The 23,250-nt window shown below is 40.8% G+C and overlaps 2 protein-coding genes across 4 annotated transcripts in view; both read left to right on the forward strand.

Moving 5' to 3' along the window:
- Positions 1-3: 3 nt before the first annotated feature.
- Positions 4-11,277, forward strand: usp38 (ubiquitin specific peptidase 38). Its single transcript, XM_085409642.1, has 11 exons — positions 4-2,095; positions 3,283-3,973; positions 6,190-6,325; positions 6,693-6,822; positions 6,952-7,053; positions 7,456-7,614; positions 7,806-7,996; positions 8,085-8,178; positions 8,282-8,388; positions 8,586-9,918; positions 10,531-11,277. The coding sequence occupies exons 2-11, from the start codon at positions 3,292-3,294 to the stop codon at positions 10,699-10,701; spliced, it is 3,105 nt and encodes a 1,034-aa protein (XP_085265768.1). The 5' UTR covers positions 4-2,095; positions 3,283-3,291; the 3' UTR covers positions 10,702-11,277.
- A 4,011-nt stretch (positions 11,278-15,288) lies between these two features.
- The window catches only part of gab1 (GRB2-associated binding protein 1), a 55,520-nt gene continuing 47,558 nt past the window's right edge, over positions 15,289-23,250 (forward strand). For 2 of the 3 annotated variants that reach the window (XM_085409644.1, XM_085409645.1), the window contains exons 1-2: positions 15,289-15,780; positions 15,914-16,069. In XM_085409644.1, the coding sequence (XP_085265770.1) occupies positions 15,998-16,069 (72 nt within the window). In that variant the 5' untranslated portion in view covers positions 15,289-15,780; positions 15,914-15,997. The remainder of the gene's footprint in view (positions 15,781-15,913; positions 16,070-23,250) is intronic. The other variant, XM_085409643.1, reaches the window with a different exon arrangement.

Raw genomic sequence — 23,250 nt, forward strand, 5'->3', positions numbered from 1 at the left:
AAGCCTTTAAAAAATTAAACTTAACTAAAACGATTTTTAAACTGCAACAATGTATAGGTTAATATGATTAGTTTTAGTATTTGCTGGTTTAGTAAAACACTTTTATTATAACTTGATGGTTTTGCTGCTTATTGAATCTCTGGATGTCAGCAAGACCGGGACTCACCTTCTTTTAAAAGTTTTCTTTTTTATTGAAATACCTTTACTTATTGTTCTGAATCTAGCATCTGACATATGCCCTCCATGCAATGAATAATTAAAAAGACTAACACAAAAACTATTAAAAACAAAAATAAATAATGCATTTTCAAAAAAATTTTAACCAGACCTGACATATATATGGATACATTGATATGTTCCTTGCACTTCCAAAGTTACATGCTTTAATATTATAACTCATTTCTGAAGCCAATGACACTAGCATCACCCCTCTAGGAAGTTTGATGGGTTTCACTGATTAGAGAAAAGACATAGCCAAGTCAATATTTGTGATTGATAGGGTGAAATATTATAGTAAAGTAATATTTCAGTCCCACTTGTGTTTCCTAAAGTAACACGTTTTCTGGGAGTGGATGATGCAGTCATCTATGTGCTGTAGAGAGCTTACTCCCCATTTATAGAGTAAGAGCTGCACTGTGAGGATAAGCTTCTTTGATTTATCAAGTGCATTTCATACAACTCAGCTGCTGCTGCTGAGGGAAAAGTTACAGGAAATGTCAGCAAACACATCAACCATCTCATTGATTACCGACTGCTTGACAGAGAGACAGAGAGGCTGCGGTATGTAAGACTGGGCAGTGCTCAGTCTGATTTGTTGATGTGCAGTACAGGAGCTCCACAGGAGACTGTGCTGTCTCCACACCTGTTCACTTTGTACACCTCAGACTTTCAGTACAATTCTAGGTCATGGAACCTTTAGAAATCCCCTGACAGTTCTGCAGTGAGTAGATGTATTAGTAATGGGCAGTAGGAAGACTAGTGAGCACTATAGTGGATGCCTTTGTGGAGTGGTCTGGGAGCAATCATTTGCTTCTGTATGTGAAAAAGACCAGGGAGGTGTCCCTTGGAAGAAGATGGCTACACAGACATACATGCACTGTACCTGGGTGTCAACATGGACAACAGGCTGAAATGAAAGACCAACACAGAGGCTGGGGATGAGCAGGCTCTATTTACTAATGGAGTCAATGTGTGCACCAAATGATGGAAATTCTATGTTACTCTGCTATGGGAAGCACAGTGTACTCAGGAGTCTGCTGGGAGAATCATTAAGGCTCAGGGACTGTCTGTAAACTGGACACATTGAAGCTGAGGTGGAGAACAAACTGTTAATACCCTTACCGGAAAGGCATTTAATCTATTATTATTATTAGTAGTAGTAGTAGTAGTAGTATTAAAAAACGCTAAAAAAAAAAAAAACCAAAAAAACAAAGATGTACAAACAAGATTACATATCCTACTGGGCCGAGAAGAAAATGCCCCTATCTCTTGTTAAATTACACATGCCTAACTCTTCCATTCGTATAACAAACAACATCTCCTTAATTCAGTGTGAAAGTGCAGATGGATGCAAAAATTTGAAAATAAAGTCTTTGATAATCACAATTCCAAGATGCAGATCAATCTGGATGTTAGGTGGAAGCTGGGAGGTTTCCATCTTTTCATGATTTTTTTTTTAATCGTAGCGTTATCCCAAAAAGGGCAGATGAACGAGTAGTGATTGAACGCAACACACGAAGTGTACAATAAAAGGATAAAGGTTCTCGAAAATGCTCGCGGAAACGCAGCTTCGTTTAACTGGAAGCGTGTCAAACGGCCAGCAGCGCCATCCGTGGAAACCCACACGACTGACCGTTACACAAATGTAACAAAAGCGGAACAGGCAAAGTTAAGAGAAAAATAGCTTCAACCCAAGGGTCCTACCACCGTCTCTGTCCATAGGAATGACGTCGCTGTACGGTTAATCAGCTGTTTCCGAGCGAGGAAATGGACCAAAATAAATACACATAAAACTGTTTTATCTCTCTGAAGACATTTAGCTCTGACCGACGGCAGAAGCTACTCTGGTCGGACGCTGTTGACATGCTTTATTTGGGTAAGCACACATGTTGGATTATTTGAGTTACATGATGGCATTTATGCTAAGTCAGTTTGTAGGCTAACGGCAGGCCTCTTCGGCTGTTTCTTTCTTCTTCTTCTAATTTTTTTAAAAATTCTTTTAATTGTATTTTTGTTGGGGGCAGTTTGTTAGTAAAACTGCCGCTATGGAGAGGTCAGCACTGTTTCTCAGGTTTAGTTTTAACGCTCATTCTAGCCGTACTTTAGTTTCTAGACATATAGAAATATCTGCTAACTTTACAACTAGCTTTAGCAAGCTAGTCGGCTATCTGTGTGTATCCCCCACAGCAGCAGCAACACAGAGCGGCAGGAGTCATCGATCATAGGCAAAACACGTGTGAAATAGCACATAGTAATGTAATGTGCAGTCTTCAAGGCAGATGGACAATACATTAAATTTGTTTTATTACGCTGAACTTGAAAAAAAAATGTATAGCAAAGTCGTGCGTTATATTTAGTGACAGATCCACTGAAACCACCTTAAATGCCCCCCTTCCCGTTAAGGTAAATAAGTTCAACTACACCTTTTAATCCGAGAGGTATCTTAACAGCTATATCGATATCTACATCGATATCTTAAAATAAGTGTCTTTCGTTTTTACTACACGATAAAGAAATGCTACGGTAGTAAATGAAAGAAATCTGTCAGCGCCGCTCTTTGGGCGTAAATTTTAAGAAATTTGTAAAATTACGGAAAAAGTCACGGGATGTCATGTAGATCGCGAAAAAGCAACCGTTCTGTCATTTAATTGTTAACTACAGTATTACTTAATTATTTTTGGTGTAAAGTTGTAAAACCTTTAAAAATACAGTTAAATGTCCAAAATGCACGCCTTCAATCCCACTTCCCAGAGCCATCCAGGGGGCCCCATTGGAGTCTGTGCCTGGCCAATTGTAACCTTGCATTTCTAATTTTGTCTCCCAAACTGCTCAACATGAGCGGTGTTGCTGATATTGTGATTTCTAATCTAATAATTTTACTGTTTACACCTTTGCTTTATAGTCATAAGTCAAAATGTTTTCTGTGACGTGTGTGATCACAAACAAAAACTGTGACAGAACAAATGTTCAGTGCACCATTTAGTGTGACTGCAGATGTTTTCTGACTCTTTTTTTTTTTTTTTAAATGGTTCACCTAATTACTTTTTCAATTTTCCTCTACAGATCGACATCATGGACAAGATTTTGGAGGGCCTGGTGAGCTCCAATCACTCTGTTCCAGTGAAGAAGGCCATTGTGAAGAAGGTAGTGGAAGCAGCTGAGAGAGAAGTGACAGAGGATCAGTGTCAGGCACTATTCACACTCACCACCCGCCTCATCTTGCTCGGTGAAGATGCCTTCCAGAAGCAAATTGGCTCCCAGGTTCTTGAAGCCTATGCACGCTACCACCGCCCAGAGTTTGAGCGTTTCTTCAGCAAAGACTTCGTCCTCAGTCTGCTCCAGCAGGGCTACGGCCAGCTGGACCGCAAAGACCCCGCCATAGTAGAATACATTCACTGCTGCCTGCGGTTGCTCATCAGCTGCCCATCGGTGCTGGAGATTTTTAGTGTGATCCAGGTGGAGGTTTTAAGGATGGTGTGTGAACGACCTGATCCCGCTTTCTGTGCCCGCCTGAGCACTTTGCTGTCAGACTTTGTGCAGTGCATCCCAAGAGATAAGTCGGGTATTCTGTTCTGCCAGCAGCTGGTGAGGACCATCAGTTCCTTCCACTGCTTTTCTAGCCAAGAGCAGGAACTGAGAGAGTATGTTGGTCAGGTGACGAAAGTTAGCGCGCTGCTACAGAACATCTGGAAGGCTGACCCAGCCACGCTGCTGCCCTCACTCCAGGAGGTCTTTGCTATTATCGCCTCTACAGGTAAGACTCTTTGATTCCATATAAATTATGCCTTAAAGGAACAAGAAAGTCATTTCATACGTGATTACATTTTTTTAAATGGGTTCAGTTTTGAGACATTTGTTGTTATAGATGCCATTTAAAAAAAAAAAAAAGAAATACTCAACATAAAGAGCAAATTTGGATTTTGTTAATAGTAGCGTTAAGGATGGGCATTTCAAACAGAAATATTATTTGATATTTACATCTCTTCCTCAGAGATTGCCCACAGCTCAAATGCTCTTAAATGACTTTGAATTCAGCTGTTTATATTTTCGACACACATTTGAGTGGGCTTCCCTGGCATACTGCCATCCACCAATTAATGATGCTGTTGGGTAATGCCCGTACTCTTATTCTGAAAGTTCAGTCACAGCAAACATGCTAGTACCAGCCCTTCCTGTCTTCTACCATCTCCTGAGAGGTTCATCAGGCTACTGTTGTGATACCCATCCCCCAGTTTGATAGACTAATGATGTGCTCCTGAATAAGCCTGAATTTCTGAGTTCCCAGTCAAAATTTGAATCTCAAACTCCCCCTTTGATTTGCTTTTGCCACTTGCGAAGTCAGAGTAGTAACCTGGAGTTAACAAACATGGTGGCACTAAATGTAAATAGCAGGAAAATCATAAAACTTTTCATTTGTACTGCCACTGTTATGTATTTGTGACTTACTAAGTAAGCTAAGCACAGACCAGGCTCTAACATGATTGTGCAGTGGTGTTTTAAGGTAGAAAAGAGCAAGACTTTTGCTCTATTGCTATTGATTCCTGAATAGCTTTACATTGCTAAGAAGCCAAACAAATCCTGGTTTGTTTGTTTGTTTGTTTTTTGTTTTAAGTTGTTGTTCTTTCTCGCTCTTTCTGGAACACGCTAATTAGGGAGGGACTTTTGAGTTGCAAGGTATGTGAAGGGCAGTATAACTGTCTTGTCTTGGACTTCAGCTAGTAATGATACTCTTTGATCTGCTCTGGATTTTTTATTGAGAGCTGGAGGGGAACTCCAACCAGAATCTGCAGCTGGTTGAGTGCTGGTTCATTTGCTGCTACACTGTTACCTCATCTAGGCTCCAGAGCAGAATTAGGAGTGCACTTCAGATGGGTGGAGTATGAGCCCATCCAACTGAAGAGAAGCTCAGTGGAGAGACAGCTAATACTTACTGTCATTTATTCTCACAGTCTGTTTAGCGTGATTTATTCTTGTTTTTAAGAAAACGTGTGTGCGCCTCCTTGAAGACGCACACCCACTCTGCTGAAGCTACAGCTCTTAATCATTTCTGGAGTTGGTGGGTACAATGACCTAGCCACACAAAGTATTTGTTTTAGTTTATTTAATAATTTACATCTTACATTGTAAAATCATGGTTAGTCCTAATTTATGCACTCATATCAACTGATTCATTTATTTATTTTTTTGAAGTATGGAAGTTCAAAACCATCTCCAACCCTAATAAATAAGAGTGATTTACAAAATGCATGAAAAGTATATTGATTTTTTTTTAAGTCACAGAAATTTTTGTTTTAACTTGCTTATGTGATGATGGTTTTTAAGTTTTTCCAGTTCCCCACTTCCCACTATTCCTTTGTGTATTTGAGATATATGAGACTTTTAGAAGAGTGAAACTGCCCAAAAAGTATAAAGAAAAAAAAGACTGAGTGTATGTGTATACACACACACACACACACACACACACACACACACACACACACACACACACACACACACACACACAGTCTTTTTTTTCTTGGGCAGTTTCACTCTTCTAATAGTTGAGAGAGTTTCAGCTGAAGTCAAAGTTGCAGTAGCTGATGGTAAATGTTATTGATGTTCTGGGTTTGAAGCAGGAAATTGTTTCAAATATTATATGGACAGTATGTGTTTGAGCTCTGTGAGCAGATCCGCTTTGGATTGAAAGGTCCCTCGGCCTCCATTTTATTGATATTGTTCAGGCGAACAGTGCCCCTGGAATGCTTTCCTAATATCCGCAGAGCATCCCCCCTCTTCATAGAGGATGCATAAAGCACCATAGATGATTGTGATCGTGTTTTCATGATGATAAACCTCTACTTTCATATTGTTCAACCTTAGTGTTTGTTTCTTTTTCTATTTTCTCTTACAGACTGTAAGTGTAATTTGTATCCCAACACGTGTCCGCTGGAACACAAAGAAAAACTAACATTATGTATTTGATTATCGCAGACCCTTCCTTTGACCCAGCCATTGCACTGGCCAGCCTGGTCCAGCATATCCCTGTCCAGATGATCACAGTGCTTATCAAGAGCCTCACCACAGACCAGAACGTCAGAGACGCAAACATGACTAAAGCACTCTGCAGGTGAAATTGCACACTGAGCTATTTGAGTTCAAAAGAAGTGCCACAGTATTTAAATACAAGAATAGAATAATCCTTTAATTGTCCCACAAGGGGAAATTTGGTTGTAACAGCAGCCAGAAAGACACATACAAACAAACAGTACACAGGACACAGAACAGAAACATACACAATTTTTCTTACATATTTACATATGGACAATGGTTACTATAAACAGAGTACTGTACAACTGGAGAAGTACAGTTTTTAGGATGCATGTATAAATGGCTTGAACATTATCTTAACTGAAAATCTGTGGATCTATTTAATAAGAGTGGGTGGGTTTGTTCCAGTCATTTGCTGTTAACATATCCTTTTTCTGTCCATCTAGGATGATTGACTGGTTATCTTGGCCTCTTGCCCAACATGTAGATACCTGGGTCATCGCTCTGCTGAAAGGCCTGGCTGCTGTTCAGAAGTTCACTATCCTCATAGATGTCACTCTGCTTAAAATTGAACTGGTTTGTAATGAGAACTCTTCAATGAGTTTCTAATAGATGGAAATTGTGTGCATTTTACTGAAGCACCTCTATAAATAAACATGTTCGCAACAGATGATTTTATTTTATTTTTTTAAACTCCACCCATAGGTATTCAGTCGTCTGTGGTACCCCATTGTGCGTCAGGGGGCGCTGGCCGTGCTCTCTCACATGCTGCTGAGTTTCCAGCACTCTCCCGAGGCCTTCCATTTGGTAAGGGGGTCTCTTGTGTCCTCACAGCCCATTTCCCTCTCGTATGGCCACTTTATTGGTTTTCTCATTTTCGTCTCTTCTGGCTTAAATTACTTCAAAGCTGCATAGACGTCTTTTCCCAGAACTCTGGGCTTGGCACCACACTCTCACTAATGATGTGTGAAGCACTTAAATGCAGAGCAATAGCCCTTGAATTGGCCAATTTCATTAGATTCTAAAAACATGAATAGGCTCAAAAATACTCTGCAAATGAGACCTCTGTGGGGTTTCTGATGTGCAACCACCCCATGGCTCACCGCACCACAGATATTTATGATTAATGTTAGCTGTACCTTCTGCTGTTTTCAGCGCTATGGTGTAGTCAACATTTTTCTCTTCTCTTTATTCCCTTCTCTCTCTTAGGTTGTTCCACATGTAGTAGATCTAGTTCAGTCCTTAAGGACAGATGGGCTTCCCACTAGCAAAGCGTTCCTGCTGCAGTTCACTGAGCTCATACACTGCATGATGTACCAGTACTCTGGCTTCCCTGACCTTTATGACAACATACTGGAGGCCATCAAGGTAACCAAGTGGGGAGAACACTTCTTTCTGTAGTTGGATATTTCAACGATAACAAAACACATCAGGTCCATGTTTTATTTATTTGGATCATTATAAATGAAACATGATATGCAATGAGGAGCTTCAGTTAGACTTTCTGTTACTTTTACTTTGCATTTTTACTGTGTTAAAAACGTCTCTTTTCTTTTCAGGATCTACCAAAATCTGCAGAAGAGAAGATCAAACTGGTGTTGAATCAAAGTGCCTGGACGTCTCAGTCCAACTCGTTTGCCTCTGGTCTGCTGAGGCAAGCTAAGTCTGAGACGGGCAAAACAGGCTTAGTCAACTTGGGGAACACCTGCTACATGAACAGCATCATCCAGACCCTTTTTATGGCCACAGAGTGAGTCTTTTAGACATAAAATCTGTAAAAGCAGGTGTTCTTGTTGTGAAATGAAATATGAAACCAACTTTTCTTTCTCTTTCTTCAGTTTCAGGAGGCATGTTTTATCATTGCATCTAAACGGTTCCAACACACTAATGAAAAAGCTTCAGCTTCTCTTTGCTTTCCTCGCACACACTCAGGTTAGTGTTGCCCTGTTAAGTAGCAATTACAAGCATTGTTAGTGGAGAACTACAGCAGCAGATATTAACGTGTTTCATTCATTTGTGTTTATCTGTCCTACAGAGGGCGGCCTATGCTCCCAGAAACTTCTTGGAAGCGTCCCGCCCCCCCTGGTTCAACGTGGGTTCTCAGCAGGACTGTTCAGAGTACCTCAGATTTCTTTTAGACAGGTATTTTAAATTAATAGCTTGTCAATCATTTGCATTACTGAAAGCGGAATGGAATAAATGTTAATGAATATAAAGCATTGTGAGTGCTAACTGCGTATGAATACTGTTTGTAAACTGTGTTTAAACAAAGACATAGCCGTTGCACTAATTTGTTTGATTTTTTTTCAATAAAAAGCTGAGTGTTTTCTGATCCCAAGGTTACACGAGGAGGAGAAAACCCTTCAGGCACTGGATTCAGCTGAACCAAAAGCTGCCTCCCCAGCTGACACGAGCTCCAAAGACCCTGCAACAACGTCTGCTCAGGAAGACAATGAACAGACCATTTTGCCTCTAGCAGAGGCCAAACCTGGAGATGACACAAGGACTTTGATAGAAAAGATGTTTGGAGGGAAGCTAATCACGAGCATTTGCTGTATGCTGTGCAACTGCATCTCTGAGAAAGAAGAACCTTTTACAGACCTCTCTTTGGCCTTTTGTCCAGGTACCACTTTACAGGATGGCCCTCAAACACAGAGGCAATCAGAAGAGCCCAAAGCTCTCTGTCAGGGATCTGTCAATGGTGGCAGCGAAGCTCCTGAGCCAAGCTCGGCCAAAGCTCCAGCTAGCAATGCCCATTTTGTGCCAGTAACAAATGAGCCTCCTCTCTCCGTGCCTGACCTGGTGAATTATTTTCTGGCTCCGGAAATCCTCGACGGAGACAACGCCTATTTCTGCGAGAAGTGTAGCTCCCTCCAGCGGGCAGAGAAGACCATTAAAGTGGTGTCTGCCCCTGAATACTTGATTCTCACTCTGCTGCGATTTTCATATGACGCCAAATGCCATGTCCGTAGGAAGATTCTTGATAATGTCACCATCCCACCGCTGATCAGACTTCCTGTACATGACCCTTCCGTACCTACACAGTGTTCTTCTTCTACCTCGTCTCCTTTGCAAGTGGATTCTCCTGAGAGCAGCGAGAATCTGGCCAAGAAACTCAAATCATCGCAACACGATGAGGAAGAGGAGAAGGCAAGGATAGATGGAGCAGAGGAGATGAGCAGGGCGATTCAGTCGGTCCCCTATGTCCTCAGCTCGGTCGTAATACATTCTGGTATATCGTCAGAGAGCGGCCACTATTACTCTTATGGTCGTAATATTAATGGAACAGATGGGGCACAGCATCCAGACAACCAGTACAGCATCAAAGAGGATTTAGGGAACGCCCAGGCCGAGTCCAACCTCTACACCTGCTCAGCTCCCTCGCTTCCACGTGAACAAAGCGAAATGCTGCCTAATAGTAGCCAGGAGGCAAAAGATTGGCTGCTCTTCAATGATAGCAGAGTAACATTCACATCTTTCCAATCAGTGCAAAACATTACTAATCGCTTCCCCAAGGACACCGCTTATGTGCTCATGTACAGGAAACAGGAGCTACCAGGGCAAAGCTTAAATGGGGGACTAATGGCAAATGGAATGAGACTGAGTGCCGAGCCTCCTCTGCAGAAAGAACTACTGGATGCTATTATCAAAGACAACAAGCTCTATTTACAGGTACGTTGGGTTGAACACATGAAATGCACTTCCATATACTGGTGTTCAGTTACCCTTTAAAACTGTCACTGCCTATAAATTCAAGTGTGAAGCGATTAGCTCGTATTAAATCTGTGGTTTAAGAACTCTGAGGGTATTTGGATAGAAATTGTGCTTATTTTGCCTGTTTTACACAAACATGACTTAAAGCCTCATTAACACTAACACTTCTAAGAATCGAGGTTATAAAAGTCAGAGAGTCACCGAGGTGGAAAGAGGTGAAGGGAAAGCAGGCTGTGCTTTTACGGATAACTTGGAGATGTAGTGTGTAGGAGTTTTTTATTTGGACTGCACATCTGAACTGTCCTGTTACAAGATGTGAAGAGTAATTTCACGAGTCATTGAACTGTGCTCCATCGAGTTGACATTCCACCACACTTTTTTTTTTTCATTACAACTGCAGTAAATCTCCTCTAGGGGGTGCTATAATTACATGCAGCGAAAGCTCTGATGGACTTTCAAGCACACGCAAACTAGCGTTGCTTCTTTGTCACAGCAAAGTTGAGTGCTGTTTAAGCTTAAATATAATCTCGCTTGGAAATAACACTTCTCTCCCCTGCTTGCTGTCGTTAGGAGCAGGAGCTCAGCGCTCGGACCCAGGCTCTTCAGGCCCCATCATCCTCCTGCTCATTCAGGCCCAACGGTTCAGATGACAATAACCCACCGGGGAGCTGCGGCCCATCTGGAGGAGGAGGAGGAGGAGGAGGCGGAGGCTTCAATACTATTAGTAGACTGGTCTTCTGAAAGAGAGAGAGGCATAAAAATGCTGCAGGAAATCCAGATGAACTGGTGCTAAGGGAGTTCTGGGCTCATCCCACAGGACGCTGAATCTTCTCACTATGTATAGCAAAGGAGGAGCACTGAAATGATCTAGCAACACACATCAAAACTGGCTCTGATTCTTCATTTGATTTTCTTTAAATCTAAAAGTTTTGGTTAGTCCTCATCTATGATTTTTCTTTATTTATTTTTGTGATTTGAAAACATTGTAATCTCCTGTTAATCCTACAAATGTCAAAACTCGGGGTGGCTATTACTCACTGGTGCAAATATATTTCTGTCTCAAATGAAAGAATTTTGGCAGGATATGATTCAATATTATACAAACGACTTCAGATTAATCTTCTAATAAACAGACAGAAGGCATTCATCTGTTGGAAATACAGATTTGTTTAATTTTTATTTATCATACTTTAAGTTTTTACTTGCAGCTTATTGTGAGCTGTGGTATTTTATTATTGAGGATATTGTGCCTGGGATCTGTACTCTGTTTCATACAAGACATGCAATAAATGTACATATGACTTCAAATAAAAGAACTTCAAATTGATTACAGTATTGACTTGTGTGTATCTATATAGATACACACGTGTATGTGTGTGTATGTGTGTATGTATATGTGTATATATGTATATGTTTGTTTGTTTTTTGTTTTTTTTTTTTCTTTTTGCCTGTCCCGTTTGGCTCTTTTGCCATCAGAATCATTGTCTAAAGGCAAAGAAAGATGCCCAACGGATTTACTTTACCAAATTGACCATCCCAGCCTTGCCGTAATGGTCCATTTGATTCACCTTTTATTGTTTATTTTATTTTCACTTACTGAATACGGGACAGACTTGACTGGGGGAAAGAAGGGGAGAAAGAAAGAGGGAATGAGAAACAGCTGAGAAGAGGGACGGGGGAGAAGGGCAAAAGACAAAAACCAACAGAATGAGCAGAAAAAAAAAAAAAAGAAATAAAAAATGCATATATCAATCACCTGGATCACCTGCTGAGAAAGAAAAAAGAAAACAAGCAGAAGAGAACAAGAGTAATAGAATAAACAACATCACAATGATATATGGGAATATGACAGTAAATACTAAATATTAAACATTGTGCAGCACATAAGATCAACAGAACACAGTGTGCTTTGAGGTAGGAGCCAAAAAGGGTGTAGTTTGTGGGTGTGATCACCCGTGTGTACACCTGTGAGCATGGACGCGCTTGATTTTTTTGTTTTTTTTAAAGGTTCCTTCATGTAATGATCTGCTAGAGGGTGTGGGGGGGCCACAGCCCCGTCCTCCAGGGCATGAAGCAGGTATGGAGGAGATCAAAACTCCAGACATCCAGAGGCCCCCAGAACACAAGAGACCAAGGAAGACCAACAGAGGGGCAGCCGCGCCACTGTCCCAGAAAGAGCTGAGGAGCGTCCCAGATGAGGGCTCACTCAGCAGCCGCGGAGCAGAAGCCAGGGGGAGTTGCAGTGACGCGCCCGTGAGCTCCGCCGGCAACCAGCCGTGCCTGAGTGACCGAGGCCGGGGGCACCCCACCTCCGAAGTGGCCCGAGTGAGCACCAGGCTCCAGGCCCCGATAAGCGGCCGCCAAGGAGTGAGCCGGTGTGTACCTGGACGCCCATCCCCGGACACAAAGAACCACCAACGCACCGATGTCTGAGGGGGTCCGCCACTGGCAGGGGAAGTGGTGGTAGGGGGAGATAGGCCTCCAAACCTTGGAGGGCCTGAGATGTCCCCAGAGAGGTGGCGCCTGACACCCAACCTGACATATAGACACAGACATACAGGCACACACATATACAAACATCCATTCCCACCCTCATGCTCTCATATGCACTCACTCCACACTCAACCAACGTGGAGACAGACATAAAGAGATGCTGTACACACGATCACACTCCCCAAGCGTACTCTACAAACCGGGTCTAGGTACCCTTGCCCCTGGAGGGGGGAACTGCACCCAGACCCAGGTGGTGTTTCCCTTTTCCCTGCGGTGGGGGGAGGCAGACCGCCCCGACTCCGCAGCAGCAGGGAGGCCCCACACTCCAGACCGCAGTCGGACGGCCAACTCCTCCTCCTAGCCCCCCCGCTCCAGCAGGTCGCAGAGAATGGGGGTGAGAGAAGACTCCAATGTATATATATATGTATATATATATGTGTATATATATATGTATATATACATGTATATATATATATATAAAACTATATATATATATATAGTTTTATGTAACATTTCAGTTACATAAAACGTAGGAATTTTGATTCTATGTTCTGTATAGCCTGTATAATAAGTACGATATAAAACTAATAATAATAATGAAATAATCAAATTGTTACATGCTTAAGTTTACACAAAATGTCAGAAATCTGCACCGTCATGAACAAAAATTTTATATATATATATATATATATATATATATTTAAAACTAGTGTATATTTTTAAGTCCGAACTTTCAACACAAGCTGAAATACACTCAGCATGGCTGCAGCTTGTTGCTATGTCAGCTTTAATGGGTCATGGGATTTGAAGACGCGGCACACAGAAGGTTAATAACACTCACCTTCATTCCATTTCCAGAGTGCAACAACCAACCACCTGTGTGAAATCTGAAATGCCTTTGGTGTTGTTCAAAATGTGCTTTGGGACAAAACAAACAAACAAAAAACAAAACAAACACATATGTGTGTGTGTGTGTTCGGTTTTATTTTTTTAAGTTGAATAAACTAATCAAAGAGCTCTATGTTGTTGCATAATTGGTCAAAACATGTGATGATTCCTCTTTTCCGTGCTTCGATTGCAAAATCGCTTTGTCAAATGGAGTCTACTCAAACCAGTATTGGAAAAGGGAACTGCAGAGTCACATGCCATCACATACTGTTCCCACAGGCAAATTATAGTTGTCTTTTTTTTATGCAGAAACACAAAATCATTAGCAAATGTTTACTTTTTACACATTTTTAATTGATGTGGTAAATACACAGTGGCATGTGAGGCCCAAAGGACATTTGGAAAATAAAAAATCTCAAGACTCCTTTTTAAGCAAGCAAACCTCCTGTTTGGTGGAATTTTTTTGCTTTTTGTGGATGTATTTTCAATATTCTGTATCCATTCAGTAGCCTGTTACTATGTTAGATAATTTGCAGACAATCTATAGCTCATCTGGAATATACTGACACCATATCTTAGGTCTGTCTTTCTAGGTAATACTGAAAAGCTGGAAACAGGTAACATAATACCCACATGAACCTTTAAATCTTAACTCTGGAGACTCTGGGCCTTTGCTTTTTGATGATGTGCACATATGGCTCTCAAAGAGAATTAATTGGGGTTGCTGTGTTGTGTCTACAGCCTTTAATTGCTCCCTGTTTCTTCATCAGGACTAATGCTGTGGAAACAGGCCATGTGTCAATAGACTGGCAAAGTCATTAATCACAGAATAACAGGGAAACATCCTTTCGGAGAAGCATAACCATACCAATAGGATTCCTCAAATTCCACTCGGATTCCATAGGAAACACGCCTTTGCCAGTAGAAAGGACCAGTTATAGATGGTCTTTTTGGTCCCCCGGGATATTGACATATTTCTAGTGAACCACATCCAGGCTTACAGGAAAAAACATTTTCTAACAGCTTTGGTGCTGGACTGTAGCCTGTGAGGAGATTGCTGGTAGCTTTAGGCTCTGTGGATTTTTAGATTCAAATAAATGGTATGGGAAGTAAATTTAAATTTAGCAGTGACAGAGATGATATAGCTTTGTAAATAAATAGAGACACGGATTCATAGATAAAAACGTTAAAAAACTATCATGTAAATAGACTACTGAGTCTATTTTAACATGATTGTATACAGATTCCTCTCTGGGGACTCCAGCAGCATTGTGGATAGTGTAGTCTAGACATGCAGTGATTTGTTGGGACCCTAGGGGTTGAGGCGGGTCCTTTCATTGTCGCTTTTTTTAAGCTCATTGTCTTCACCAAGAGGTGCATGCTTCTGTATTAACGTTATGCGTCATCTACAAAAAAGCTAAACAACACTTCACTAGTGTTGTTATTTTTTTAGGAACGGGACACAGAGAACTGTTTGAACTACATGTCCCATGATGGAAGCTCTACAGCTTTCCCTGCACGCCGCCGCCTCTCCAGTTTGTGCTCTGAAGAACCGCATCAAGCAGTCGGAACAAACATCAACTTCCGACTTTGAATTTCAAAATAACATTCTAGAAATTAAACCACGTTGAGTCGTGCCTCGTATGTGCGAATATTACCATGAAGAAATATTCTGGAGTGTAAAAATGAAAATACATTCTATGTTCTTTATAACAATGTAGCCTTTATCAATTTACAGAACTAGCCATAGTACTACAGTATTGCTTAGATGAGAAAAGGTAGATGTCAACCTGTCAATCAAGACTAAAAATAGCAACTTACACTACTACGTTTCTAAACTAAAGGCAGCTTCAAAGCGTGCTAATATTATTTTGAAAACAAACCAATAACTTCCGGTCCTCTCGCCTATGCGGCTGTTAACTCCATTCAGTAGTGTTCCAGAGGAGGGTGAGTTTAGGGAAAGACGGAGCCACCCTGTCAATCACAATTAAGGAACCATGGGAGTAAACTGGTAGGAAAGCTAGGCGAAACCACCGTGTTTACGGTCGAGCTTGTTTTAATTTGCGTTCAGACGACAACTATGCACCGGTACAGTGTGGGACATGCACACCCGACCTCTCCAGATGGGAATCGCTTCACTTTGACGGGAATTAGCATGAGACGTTAAATATAACAACAACAAAAAAAAACTTGCCGACTTTCATTTGTCTGCGCCTGTTTTTTCTTTTCTTTTTTCCTCTTTTTTTTTGCCCCCACAGCCTTCCAGTTTGAACAAAATACAAAAGTCACCGCTGATATTTGTTCAAAAGGCGGTGCCGCCGGGGTTTATGTTTACTCCAAGCTAAGGAGACACGTTTATTTGAGTACAACTCGTGGAAATCTGGTCTGTGCATTTCACAGAACTGCCGTGTCGGCGAGTCCACTTTCGGAGGAGTGACGGTTGGTTATTGCGCCTTTAAAAACACACATACACGCACAGCATTTTTTTAAAACAAACTTTATATTCGAAGTATGTTTTGACTTCACCGTCTTAGCCTCATATTAACTGTTTTATTGTTATTTTTCCCCCCAGGTACAAGAAGACACTCCCGAAAACAACCAGCGCCAAGCGTCAATCCGGGCTCAAACTCCAGAGAGAGCAAGAAAAGGAGCAGAAATGAGCGGGGGAGAGGTGGTGTGCTCGGGGTGGCTGAGAAAGTCTCCTCCTGAAAAAAAGTTGAGACGTTACGTAAGTGCGCTTTATATCCTCTTTGTTACGTTGTAATAAAGTAACCTGTTAGACCAAAGGAAGGAAAAAAACGTGCATGCTTTTCCCTGGAGGCTCTCCCCGGGTGCAGACGATGTGTAGGCCTCATCTTGTGTGCATTGCAACAATCAGCTTTTGTCTCTCCCCCCCCCTTACCCTTTTTGTTGGTGAACCTGAAAGTGTGCGTTACTTATATAAAGTAAAGTTACTTAAGCGTGACTTAACAGGCTTTGCTCAAGGGCATGTCAGCGGGGCGCATGGCCGCTGTTTGGGAAGCAAACATGAGACTCTGGCAAGCATTATCTCGGGAGAATTTGATTGTCTTTGACCAGTAACGCAGTGCTTTGATTACCTTTTGAAGTCACGCAGTCAAGAGTATCAAAGGTGGTCGCTGAGAGTTAAATGATTTACAAATCAACTGCAAAATCAGAGCTAGTTGTGGCTGTCATTACATCTACTATATCTGCCATTGTTTACATCCCTGTGTTGTCTTATCTGCAGCTCTGTCAGTCTCTACTCACACCTGCTATTCAGTCTTACATACTTTTAAAACGATATGCAATCAGTTATGACATGCCATTGATTTTTTTTTTCCCCCCACAAGTGTAACTGACAGTTTTATGTTCCTGTTCTCTCTGTTTAATTAGTGTGCTATTGGAAGAACCTCTCATATAAGGCTAAAGCAAATAACTTGATTAGCTGCTTTGTTAGCCATCAAGCCCATTTGATTTCTTTGTGCACGGCATCTTTATTGATACAAGAGCTGTAAGATCAGAGAAGGGATGTTTTTGCAGAAACCAGAAGTTCAAGAGAGCATAAAATATACACTTAGAAGCAGGGTTCATTGAGTGCCTGCATCACATCTATTACAGAATAGTGTTTTATTTGATGACAGAGGTCACCTTGTTGTACAGTACTTTGTGACAACAGTTTCCAGCTGTTTTTTTTTAAAACCAGGACCCTGTTCATATCTGGAGTTGGCCAGGATTTGATCAGGAATGGACAATCCTTCTCCAAGTGAGATCAGGTGCCTTTACTGACCACTCATAATTAAGTGTACCCCACCCATTGCATATGCATGCTCTGACGCAGCATGAGAAAACATGGGGATAGATGCAGAGAAGACAAGAATCCTGTTCGTGCACAAAAAACAGCTAAAGAATGAGGCAATCAAGAAAAACTGGACTTTCCAATGCTTCCAGTGTTTGTTATCTTTAACTGTCTGCGGATATCTTGCAAAACTGTGTGTGAAAAATTTAGTTTATTGAACAGATTCTGGTGCATAAACTGCAAATAAGCAAGGCAGACATGCAAACTATTTTGTCATGGGTACTCATCCAGGAAACCTCTCAGCTGCGAGGGGGAAAAACCCCTGGTCGGTGCAGCTACGCGTGCTGAATAGTCATCGACGAATGCTTTCTTGTAAAACTAGCATAGATTTTATCAGAAGTTTAATAATTTATGAATGTGCTCGAAGCGAATATTTAACCATTTCCTTTTTTTTTTCTTTCAACTAAACCACAGAAATTCAAAGAATGCATACAGTTTGACATCATCAAGTTAAAAATTCATAGGAAAAACCAAAGATTGATGAATGAAACCTGTGTTTTGCTTATTAATGTAGAAGTTTAGAAATTTTGTTTGCAAAGTTTGCATTAAATGGAGGGGTCCAGTTCTGTAAACCTGCATCTTGCCTGTAGCGGCAGGCTTTGGTATCACTGTTGTGTTACCTGCAGTCAGCATCTCGTATGGTCATTACAAAAAAGTCTTTTGTTTAGTTTTTTCAAAGTTGCACTATTTCCCAACAGCCTTGTGCACAACTAATGGCTAATAAATGAATCATGAAGCAACAGCAATATAACTCCTCATATTGATTCCTGACTTACTTTAATCAAACAGAGTCATGGTGCGAGGGAATAATACAATATGGGACGCTTAAAAATATCAATGACTAAAACATGCTATTTCTTTCTTATTTTGAAATGATTTGAAATAACAATAATGTTTGCATCCACAATACAAAAGTTAATATGACCCCAAATGTTAGTTTCTCAGGAGAAAAAAAGAAGTAGGCTACTGGAGGACCTAGTTATTTTCAAATGGTTATGACAACTTGTTGCTCAAGTTGTGTAACTGTTTTAGTGTTTTAAGAACTCTGAGGAAACTCGTGATTTTGTGAGGTAGAAGTTAAGCTGTTTAAAGCTGCGAAATTATAGTTGTTGTTTTTTATATCTGCATAAACTGCATCTTTTTTTCCCTGTTTAATGTTAAGAAAACATTTTTGAGTTAAATGTTGGCCATTGCTTTTATACAAACAAGGAACAAACTGCAAGCTGGTTTCTTTCGTTTTGGGGGGTTTATCAACGCAAATGCCACGTTTTAGTCTTTCTGTCACAGGTAGCGACATAATCCTGTTTGAAAATATATTTCTACACTTTAGATTTCTGTTTGACTTATTGAGGCCATAAGAGTGTAACAGCAGAGTTCAGCTAAATCTTTCGAGAATACAGCTTCAGATTGTGGGTCATGATTCTTCCTCTTCATTGTTCGCTCTTATTAGATTTTCTACGGCTGCTACAGACTGTTCATATCAGAGTTGTTTTTCAGTGACTAATACTCTGATCTAACTTTCAACAATGCCCTCTATAGTAGTGCAGCAATCTAAAATCTAAAAATACTGGGAAACACAGCAGGGTGGTTTGAGCAAGCTCGGTCACATGAAGCTGTGTAATTAGTGGAAGTACTTACAAGTTGTTCAGATTATACTAACTCAAATAAATAGAGAAGTTGATTCTCTCTTGTTTTTCTTTTTCTTTTTTAAATTGAAACAATTCAGCTGGTTATGAAGCATGAGAGCTTTTGTGGGATTAGATGAGACATTCTTGAATTGTTTTACTTCCTTGCTGCTTCTTCTTCCTTTTCTTCTTCTTCTCCTTTTCGGTTACTGCCTTAATGGGTCATCGCAGCAAATCATCACCTTCCCTCTAACCCTATTCGGAGCGTCTTTTGATGTCACACTAGACTTCTGCATGTCCTCCTTCGGGACATCCACAAATCGTCTCTGTGCCTTTCATCTTTTCCTCCTGCCTGGCAGCTCCATCTTCAACATCCTTTATCTAATATATCCACTATCCTTACTCCTCAGCAAACATCCAAACCATCTCATCCTATCTCTCTTTAACTTTGTCTCCAAACCGCCCAGACTTAGCTGTCCCTTTGATGTACTTCTATCTAATCTTGTTCAGCCCCAACAAAAATGTTAGTGTCTTTTAACTTTGCTGCTTGCAGCTACACCAGCTCTTTTTTTTTTTTTTTTCTTTCTTCAGTGCCACTGTCTCCATACCATCACATCCTGTAAAAGTTCCCTTTTAACTCTAGCTGCTATCCTTCTGACACAGCATTTAATGTAATCGACACAAAGGTCAGCGTATGTTTTGAGCTGCAATGGTGCAGGCGAACCTGCAGCTCTCCCCGGGGCTTTTGTAGTTTTTTTTTTTTTTCCGAAGGTGGACGAGTTTGCTGCTATGTGGGCGGCCCTGACTCTATCTGCAGTTCCCCAAGCCACTTTTTTTTTTTTTTTTTAAGGTAATTATTTGGTTTTCAGCTGGACTAGGGCTGTTCGATATAACGATATATATCGGATGATAATATAAAAACTTTTATCGTTTCATTTTATGCTATCGTTTGTTTCGTGGTGTCGCAAAATAAACTGTTTACGGCAATATTTTTTCATCGTTCTGATGGTCACTGTAGTGGCTATATTAATTTCTTAAAGTTCTCTCTTTCTTTTATATTTAATATAACCACACTACGGATGGACAAGCGCCTGTTTTTATGCGTTGTCGTTAGCAACAACTACGGTAACACCATCACGTGTCCGCTTGTTTATGTTCCACATAAACCTTTCACAATAAAGCTCAAGATCCTGTTGAGACTTTTCAAAATGAACTGAATCACGTGAAAGAGCAGATTATTTACGGATGAGAAGTAAAAAAAGAGCCGCCAGGTGCTAAAAAATAAACCTTAGACTCAAACGTTAGAACAGGCTTTTCCCTGCAGCACACTGTGTAATAAATACTCACAAATGTAACGGTGGCCGTTACAACTTATGTCTAAAAATGTATAGTTTCATGCATCTGTTAAAACACTCGACTCCAGCTACATGACGCGCAGCTGGAAACACTTCCCGCAAGACGAGCTGCCCGAGATTCACAGAATTTACAGAAAATGGTACATTTTTGTGATTTATATCGTTATCGGGACGATAGAATTCTTATATCGGGATATGAGATTTTGGTCATATCGCACAGCCCTAAGTTCGACTGATGTTGGTCTCACTATTTGGCACAATTGAGCAGTCCTAGATTAAATGTGAGTTTGGTGCCACATGCTACATGAGGTTTGCTGGCAAAGTAAGCTAGTGATTACTGACTTTATTTTTTTTGTGGTAAAATCACATTACAGCTACATTGGTGCAAGCATTTTAGTTTGTCAATGTCCTTTGAGAACAGGGACCAGAATAAACTGCTGTCTGTACGCTATTTAGTACCAAACCGATGTGGGCATTTTGTTTTTTGTATCTAAAACTACTCACCTCAGCTTTAAAAAATACAAAATATACCATAGGGTCAGTACAGCCTTGCTCCCTGGGGTTTTCCATTTCATTGGCACTGCATTTTTCCATCCATTTCTCCTTTTTCTCTTTCATTTCTCTTAACTAATGTGCATATTTGTCTCAGTGTCCACTAGTGTAAGCATCCTTAAAGGAACAGCTTTCGAGATGGATGTCTTCAGGACATCTGTTGTGTTGTCACATGGACCCAAGGAGATGCAGAGATCGAGTTACAAGGTTGCTGTCGTCACTGCTCGATAAAATGGTGTATCTCAGTTAATTCTGCCACCACATCATGGAGGTGTAGGTGAAAACGGATAAAGGAAATGAATAAGGATAGTTACTGGTAACATTTTATTGATACCGATGCCATTATTTATTCTAGGTCTGTTTTTACGGATTCTCTCATTGATCGGTGATCAATATTTTGCGTTGGGGAAACATGTAGGTCTACAAAGGTTTTCAGCATCAGTGCTGCTGGTTATCATCAGGGTCTGATGTAGGATGTAGAAACCAGATTTAAACAAACAAAAAAAAAACCAACAGGTATGTACTTCAGGTGTGGAAAAAGCTCCACTGCCGGGGGTTTGACGTCATGCTTTGTTATGTGAAACTGCAAGAAACAAGATGCCAGCACTGATGAAAGCAATTGATAAGCTCTGAGACAGACAATTAATATAAACTGGACAGTTTGGAACCGGTTCTCTGTCGAGAATCTTTAGTTCTCAATCAGCCTCTCTATCTAATCTAGAGTTGATAGAGAGATATGTATATAACTGCTTCAAACGGCTGTTTATGCGTGCCATTTTGAAGCCGCCATGTTTCAATTAAACGTCATTGTTCGGCTTGTTCATATTACAGTAATACAATTCCTATTGAAAGGAATCCTTAATTTTAGTTCAAAACATTAATTAAACAGCAGCAGTTTTGAAAATGTATAAAATAACTGTCTCCTTGATTTTTAATAATTTTGCTTAGCTCTTAGTTTCTCAGTTCTTGCCTTCCGGTGCACATAGCTTCATAGACCATTGTAGTCCCTGTAGTTTATTGGCATGCACTTTCTGAAAACAGATTAGGATTTTGCTGAACACTTTGTGCAGCCCTTACAAGGGCCTCAGAGCAAGAGCACAGGGCTGCAGGGTAGACCGGATGAAGGAAAATATTGAACCCTGAAGGTCCTCCTCTGGCTCTAAAGGGAGACTGAGGACCTACTCCGTGCTGGTCTTATGGCCTCTTAGCTGAAAAACAAAAAAGCATTTATAGTGTACATCAAAGTGGCTGTTAGCTTTTGTCTGTGGCTGACTGTAAAAAGTTGTCATTTACACACAGTTAAAGAAAACTGTATGCCACCAGTGTAACAACGTGGTCGAACGAAAACAAAGGCATAGCTCATTTGATTAAGTAGAGGATTCATTAAATCTGCTTAGCAAGTGGAACAGAGAACAAACGCTCACTTTCTGTTAACCCTCCCCCCGCCCCTCCCTACGTGCTTGAAGAAACAAACAAACAAGCTACCCAAACGGGATGCAACAGAGGGGTACTTGTGCAGCATTAGCCTCTTAGGCTAACAAAGAAAAATTACTGGACTGTGTCCTCATCGCAGCAGCACCAGCAGCACAGCTCTCCATTTGGAGCAAGCAGACTACTGTTGTGTGATCTGCCACAGCTTGGAAATGGGTTGAATATGCCATTAATTATTCAATGCCCATTACAAACAAATAAGCATTAATTATTAATATATGTGCTACTACAGTAGTTGTCTCTTTTATCCCTGACACAGACTATCGTCACTGTGTTATACATAGGCGGTGTCATTTTCATCGTAGCCTAACTGTTGGTACAGCAGTTTAAAGGATAAAAAAAAAAAAGCTGTGGGAATGAGGGTGGGGGGAAATGTGTAGACTCTGTAATATTCACAACCATTTCCCCCCCAAAGAACTGAAAGCTGTTCTGAGTCCTGTACTGGTGTTTTGGTCTTTTGTTTTAAAACACAATCGAAGTAAACATGAGTGTGGTTGTTCTGCATTTTCTTCTGGGTATTTATAGTCTTAAGCATGAAATCAAGTCATTGCCTCACAAAGAAAAACACAGCCATGAAAACAAAACATTCAGTTGGAGCCAGCCCTTGGGGAAGTTGGCAGCACAGAGCAATTTTTATTTTATTTTTTTTTTTGGGGGGGCATAGTAAATCACTGTCAAACCTGTCACAGCATTACTCAAGTGGTGATGTATACAAAAATATGACACTTTTTATTTTCTTCATTTTTTTTCATCGGTGCTTCATGTGACATCAGTTTTGAGAGTGATGACAACACACATGGTGCATGTCAGTCACCTAAAACATAGTCTGTGTTTTTGATCGTCTCCGTGGGATCTTAACAGCAGCGTTTGGTGCTGTCGATCTTTGTGAGCGCATGCTTCATTGTCGATACAGAAGGTCTCTCATCTCTTATGCAGGCGTTTGTAAGCAGCGTCTGATATTATGTGCATGATGACGAAAAAAATGGGTTTAACGCAACAAACGTGAACTTGAGCTAACCTCGAAATCACG

Source organism: Rhamphochromis longiceps, linkage group LG6, assembly GCF_057381845.1.
Source record: "Rhamphochromis longiceps isolate RC_006_pf linkage group LG6, R_longiceps_female_GT1.1, whole genome shotgun sequence".
NCBI classification, from domain to species: domain Eukaryota; kingdom Metazoa; phylum Chordata; class Actinopteri; order Cichliformes; family Cichlidae; genus Rhamphochromis; species Rhamphochromis longiceps.